Genomic DNA, 6743 nt, shown 5'->3' with positions numbered 1-6743 from the left:
ACACGGCAACTAAACTCTAAAAATTCACAGCGTTTTATTATAATATAATCATTATAATGTTATGTATATGACTGTCCCAGTCATAGTTATTAATATTCTGCATTGTTGTTTGTCCTGCTCGCGCTGCGCGCTGAACAGATAAATCACCGTAGTACTACAATGAAGCGCTTTACTGCAGCGCAACAACCAAATGCATCTTATACGAGATAAATAATATACACGATATATATAAACTGGCTGAAATGTTTTGAAATCACTTGTACCCTACCTGATCGAAAAAAATCCAGTCTTTCACTCAGCCGGTGTTAATTTGTGTCTTGTTAAAGATTTAAATCCTTGCCGCCAAGATGCTCCTCTATCGGTCACAGATTATGGAAAGTGAAACTTAAATCTAAAGGGGTGGTTGGATTTATTCACGCACATTAAAATATTTATTTAAAGCTTCTTTCTTTTCAGATTCTTATTTACATCATTATCTTAATACGCTGTATAGTAACTTATTGGGAGAAAACCAGTAGTTCTATGTGAAATCAAACATTTGAGCACCCCCATATATCCAAAATGGCATGATCATAACACCTCTGCGGACATACAAATGTGAGATTGGTAGTCGAATCAGGCTCCTCCTATTGAAGCAACGAATCGTCGACTATTCGGGGTCACCCCTACTAAATACAATCACCTACAAGAATTCATTCCTTATTACACATTTTGAAATGTTTAAATTAAATTAATGTTAATTAATGGTGCTAGCAAAGGTAAACATTACTATTAAAGCTGCATTCACACCATGTCGTAATTACGAGATGACAACACTTGACATTCCACCCGGAGCTGTCCACATCCTCAGACTCTGAGGTAGCGCCTAAATGAATCTGGCGGTGCAGCGGTCAAATGGTCCATGTCTTAGCTCTCAGAACATTACGAGCTTACAAATTGTAATTACGAGTTCTGCAGGCACTTGAATGCTTTAGCGTTGATAGTGTTGCCATAGAAACGCATAATTCAGCTAGAGCATCACGTGTTGTCATCTCGGAATTATGATAATTACGACATGGAGTGAATGCATCTTAAATTACTGATAGTTATAGTGTTAAGGATTTCAGCAAAGTTTGGCCTTTTCTGGCATGAATAACATCTCAAATTGTGTGTCTTGTTGCGCTATTACTTTTCTAAACGATCACACTTATGATTTCATCTAGTGTACGATAAAACCAGCAAACAAATCCCAAAAACATACACTGCTAGAGGAATCCAGGTTATATTCAAGGAAAAGGATATCAACAATACTTGAGTGTGTCTACATCATTTACATTTTCTTAAATTTAAAGACATGCTATTATTATTTATGTTCGCAAATATCTCAGTACATACTACTATTTGTTAACAAACAGTGCCTAAGGCTCATGGTTGAGAGTCCTTGCTCAAATTGTGTGCGCGCTCTTTCCCCCCACTGTGGGCTCAAAACTAGGTAGTGTTGAGTAATTAGCTCCATTTTTCAACAGAACGTGATAATTACTTTTGATAAATATTTGCATAATTGAACTACTAAGTGCCTCGTCTTTTTTTCAGTCCCTCTACCCAACCCTCCCTTACACTGTGCTGGAGGTTAATGCTGTTCACAAGCGCACAACATTCCTCGAGGCTTCTAGAAAGGCATGCAATGCAAAAGAATAATCGCTGTTCTTTTGTTTTGTGCAGAGAGATGTCATACATTAACAAGGTTACAATAAAAGCATTGTATCGCTATTACATGACAGGAAATGTATTACAAATTTTATATATATATATATATATATATATATATAAAATATATAAATACTTAAGTGTAGGCCTATACATGTATATCCATATACAAGCTCAGTGGCTTTCTACTAGGCCGAGAGTGCATAAAGTAGAGGCCTGGCTCTATTAACTGGAAATCTCATGGAATAACATTTCAGTTGCTCAGGGGCTTAAAGAAGAGTGAATTAAAGAGATAGAGTGAAGGCAAGCTGAGAGGAAACCAAAACCAGTCCATGCCAGGCCTCATAAATATATATGAGGGATGGTGGGGGATTTCTGGGATGCTGTAGTTTAGCTCACGGTGCAGGAGACTCTCGCTAAAAGCCCTGGCAGAGACTCAGTTTGAAGGGCACTGCCAAACAGTCACGGCACAGCACACTGGATATTACAGCCCAGTGGAGTACTGTAGACTTCTGTAATGAGGAGGCAGATTCCTTCTCTGGGTTTGGCTTTTTAAGTCTGATGTAAACTAATATATGTATATTCAGAAATTCTACGTTTATATGATTTTAAAGTTAGGCATATAAACAGCATTTACCTTGCAGTATTAACAGTAAACCAACACTAAGAATGATTAAAAATATACATTTATATATTTGATAAATATATTAACTATTTATTAATCTCAAATTATATTATATATAAACAAAAAAATAAACAGAAAAATATTGAGTAGTTGCAATAGTATGTTTCGATTCAAAAATTTTTTTTTTTTTTAAATAAGGGTCCACAGACAAAACACTATGATAGCTTTCATGTTTGCTAGTGATCAGAGCCAGATGTCTGGGAGCCAATCATCTGGGTGAATATAGACATATGACTTGTTAAAGTCAAGACACATGATTTGTTTTAATCTAAGAATGTATCCATTGAAAGTGTTTCTAGTCTATTTGCATGTCCTCTAACTAAATAAATACATTAAAAACAAACAAAAAAGTCTATTCATTTTTTTTTTTTACATTTTCCAAATTTTACCTGCATCTTGGTGTTTCCAGTCACCATTCTGTATGCAATATCCCAAAATTCCCATCCAAATACAAGGATGAAAACCTGGCTACTAACAGAGTAACATTTCTGGTTTAATTTTGTCATGTCTATTTTTATTTTCTCACCCAAATTTTCCTGAGAACACACTACTACACTTTTTTTCCTCAAAGAAACGTCCCTGCTAAAGCCCGATGAATGATGTTCATTAAAAACTCTTGCGTTGACCTGACACAGAGCATACAGAGACACATTATTCTTGCACAACATTAGGAGCACAAGCCTCACCTAATCTATATAGCCACACACTGGCACACAGAAACGATAATGGAGTGAGCAAGAGACAAAAGGAGAAAGCCAGAAAATGGGGGGGACTTTTATTGTGACACAGAGGCAGACGGATTATTCTCCAGCCGCACTGAGCCCAACGAGCCGTGACGGGTCCATCTCCAGTTCCCGACACACAAAACAGTGGCGTCTCAAATGCTTCTTACCTCGCAGCATGCACACACACACACACACAGCGAAAAAAAGAAGGAGAAAAAAAAAAAACTAAAATAAACCTCCGCAAGCCATTCGCGACCTGGATAGAATTACGTAATGTTGCAGCCAGTGCGTCTGTCATACGGCAGGGAGGGATGGGGATTGTGAGAGAGAGAGAGAGAGAGAGAGAGAGAAAAATGGGAGGCGGGGAGGCAGTGAAGCAAGAAGTCAGACTGATCTATTAGAGCTAATAATTACAATAATAAAACTGTAAAGATGCAGTCATCACCCTAGAGGCGTCGGGTACAATCATAGCCCTCTCAAGGTCAGACGAGGGAGGGCCGCTCTTTAACGGTTACCTGCTCAGACTCCGGGTGAGTGATTACAGGTTTGAAATGTCCTTCTTGTTCAAGGTCATTCCGCCAGAACTGGGAAGTTTTGTGACCTTGACCATAACTGAAATACTAAAATGCAATGGGATTTGCCATTGCCACAATATGAGAAGGCATTAAAAAAAAAAAACCTGCTAGATTATTGCTTAAAGGGATAGTTCACTCAAAAATGAAAATTACCTAAAAATGTACTCAAGGGTGAGTACATTTCGGGTGAACTATTCCCCCCCCATATGGCTCGAGTACCTTCTTCAACATAAGATTTTTTCGCCCATTCTTTATTGGACTCAACGGTTCCATGAAGAACCTTTAACATCCATGGAATCTTTCCATTGCACAGAATGTTTATATTGGAAAAAGTTATTTAGATTATTAAAATTTTAATTTTAAGAGTGTATCATCCTTTGGGAAAAATCATAAGTTTGATTTTAAGGCTGCATAATTTGAATGGCCTTGTTCCTGTGTAAAGTGAGAAAAAATGCACACAAAACATTGGGACACAAACTGATAGATGATTTGAACAGGTCATCTTCAGAACAGAACAATTATCTCCACCAAAATTGAAATGCCTGTCAAAACATTTCTGAGATGGAGCACTTGCAGGATGACTGCTCTGACGAGAGGCACAAAAGTGCTGACAGAAGAGGATGAGGGAGACCACAGCCTCTCTCGTGTGACATTAACCCTGCCGACCCACAGTGACCTATAGACAATTATTGAATAACAGCTCCTCTCTCTCACAAGGAGCAGCCTGCAATAATGACTTGAGAATATGTGATTTACATCATTAAAAGACAACATAAAATCAAAATTTGTCCATTTGATGCTTTCTCAGACAGACAGAAAAACAAACCTCTTTTCCCAGGTCTTCTCGTATGACCTGCCTGATCTCCTCCATACTGCTCTGAGGTGCTCTGCTGTGCAGGACCTTTAGCGTGCTGGTGTACTCCTCAGGCAGGAGGTAGTCTAGGGCTCCCAGGTGCTGCCCTACTTTAATGAAGGTGCCTCTGTTCGAACAACACAAGTCCCGGAGCCTCTCTGCTGAACGCCTGTGAACCTGAAGAAAGAGAAACAAATGAAACAAATTCAATTATGAACTAGACCAATGAATTTACTGAGTGCTAATTAAAATAATGTATAATAGCTCTCATAATTTTTATTAATACACTACCGCTTAAAATTTTGGGATTTTGGGGATTACGATTTTTTTATAATGTTACAAATAATTTATATTAAAAAAAAAAAAATGCTGTGCTTTTGAACTTTCTCTACATCAAAGAATCCTGAAAATGTGTATCAAAGTCTCCACAAAAATATTAAGTAGCACAACTGTTTTACACATCAGTTAAAAATAAAAGATGACCACCAAATCAGCATATTAGAATGATTTCTAAAAGATCATGTGAAATTTTGCGTTATCACAGGAATACATTACATTTTAAAATACACAAAGTTACATACAACATAAAATATTACTGTTAGATCAAAATTTTAAAATAAAATAAATGTAGCCATGGTGAGTATAAGAGATTCAACGACATTAAAAAAAATTGTTGTTTGTTTTTTGAATGTTTATTAATGTTAAGCACTTGATCATCTTTATTTTCTTACATAAATGCATAAATGTAGGCCTACAGTGGCTGTATGGTACAAAGATGGTATATATACACTATATGGGACACATTATATATATATACAGGGCCTAAAATAAAATTAACACTCGCCAAGCGCCAAATGCGAGTAAAAATCAGCGTTGGCGAGTATATGTAACAGTAGCTGGGTTTCCATCACCCTGCTTTTATGCGCATTTTGAAGTATCGCATCAGAATCGAGTGATGGAAACGCTGAATTTCGAATAAAAATGCCTTAATTCGCAAAAAAGTTTTTACGCTCGCTTGAGGTGGTTTTGGACTTGTGCGAAAAAGGGTTAATGCGAATAATGGGAGATGGAAATGCATTTTGCGAATAAATTCCTCCAAGCGCATCAAAAAAAGTCATGTGACTTTGCGCTATGGGACGGCAAATCCTGACTAACCAGCGGACCGATCTTGTTCCACAGCATCTAGAATGTTGTTATATGGTCATTCAGAAATGCCCGAGCAAAGTCTGTCAAAGTATTTCTGTATAATTGCCTCCCAGAACTGTTAAACGACTGCGTTCCCAAACAGCAGCATCCACCTCCGAAACAATAACCGCATTCATTGTGTTTCGTCTGCTCGTTCTGAGGTGCAAGTAATTTATTATATAGGAAAATTATTATATTCAGTAGCTTCTCCTACTTTTCTTAGTGATTTATAGTGACAATTTATCAGGAAGTGACGATTTTGTTGGATTTTGGATGGAAACGATGCTTGTTCGCAAAAAGTTTTATGCGATATTTCAGTTTTGCGCATAAGTTAAATTCGCAACTTTGGATGGAAGCCCGGCTAGTGTCAGTCGCCAGTTGGTGGGTAAAACTTTTACGAAATATAACAATGCAATGTAGTGGGAACAACAGCCCGTTTTTAAAGAGATTAGCTGTTTCTGACGTAAGCTAATAAAATAATCTTTTTCGAAGACAAGATCATCGTGATTGGTTAGCTGTTCTGTCATAAGCGACAAGAGCGAATCAAATAATAGGATACAAATGGGCTGATAAGGTCAGAGCAGTGTGATGGCCAGCTTGCCCCAGACACTGTTCTAATAACTTTTACCTGAGAAGATTTTGCTGCTTCATTTCGGAAGATTCACTTTTCCCTTCTTTATTCTTCATAACCCGACGCGACACATACCTGGGGTTACGCTGCCGAAACGGTGCAGTGAAGTAGGCTATAGTTTAAAAGGTTGCTCGTTCGGCTGTACACAGACGCTGAGCCGCTTCAGACAGCTCACCAGTAGCGATTCAACGCACGAAAACACACACAATAACGGCGAGTTACCTTGTAAACGTAGTCTTAAATGAGTTATAAAGTCTTAAATGACCGTAAAGAGTTTGGAGAAGATATGTGTCAGATCCGCGTCATGTGCATCAGGTTTTAAAGAGGCCGCGCTGCTTGAAAAGTAAAACCTGCTGAAGTCTGTCATTGATGTAAATCAAAGAACAAAAGAAAAAGAGAAATC

At 37.8% G+C, this 6743-nt stretch overlaps 1 protein-coding gene across 1 annotated transcript in view; it reads right to left on the bottom strand.

Annotated features, from left to right (window-relative positions):
• LOC107751735 (uncharacterized aarF domain-containing protein kinase 1-like) overlaps positions 1 to 6743 on the bottom strand; it is a 136032-nt gene that overhangs the window by 86744 nt on the left and 42545 nt on the right. The window contains exon 4 of the mRNA XM_016567488.1: positions 4498 to 4701. Within this exon, the coding sequence (XP_016422974.1) occupies positions 4498 to 4701 (204 nt within the window). The remainder of the gene's footprint in view (positions 1 to 4497; positions 4702 to 6743) is intronic.

This window comes from Sinocyclocheilus rhinocerous, unplaced genomic scaffold, assembly GCF_001515625.1.
Source record: "Sinocyclocheilus rhinocerous isolate Xijiao unplaced genomic scaffold, SAMN03320098_v1.1 scaffold993, whole genome shotgun sequence".
In the NCBI taxonomy this organism is placed as follows: domain Eukaryota; kingdom Metazoa; phylum Chordata; class Actinopteri; order Cypriniformes; family Cyprinidae; genus Sinocyclocheilus; species Sinocyclocheilus rhinocerous.
This window is presented reverse-complemented; position numbering and strand designations above follow the sequence as displayed.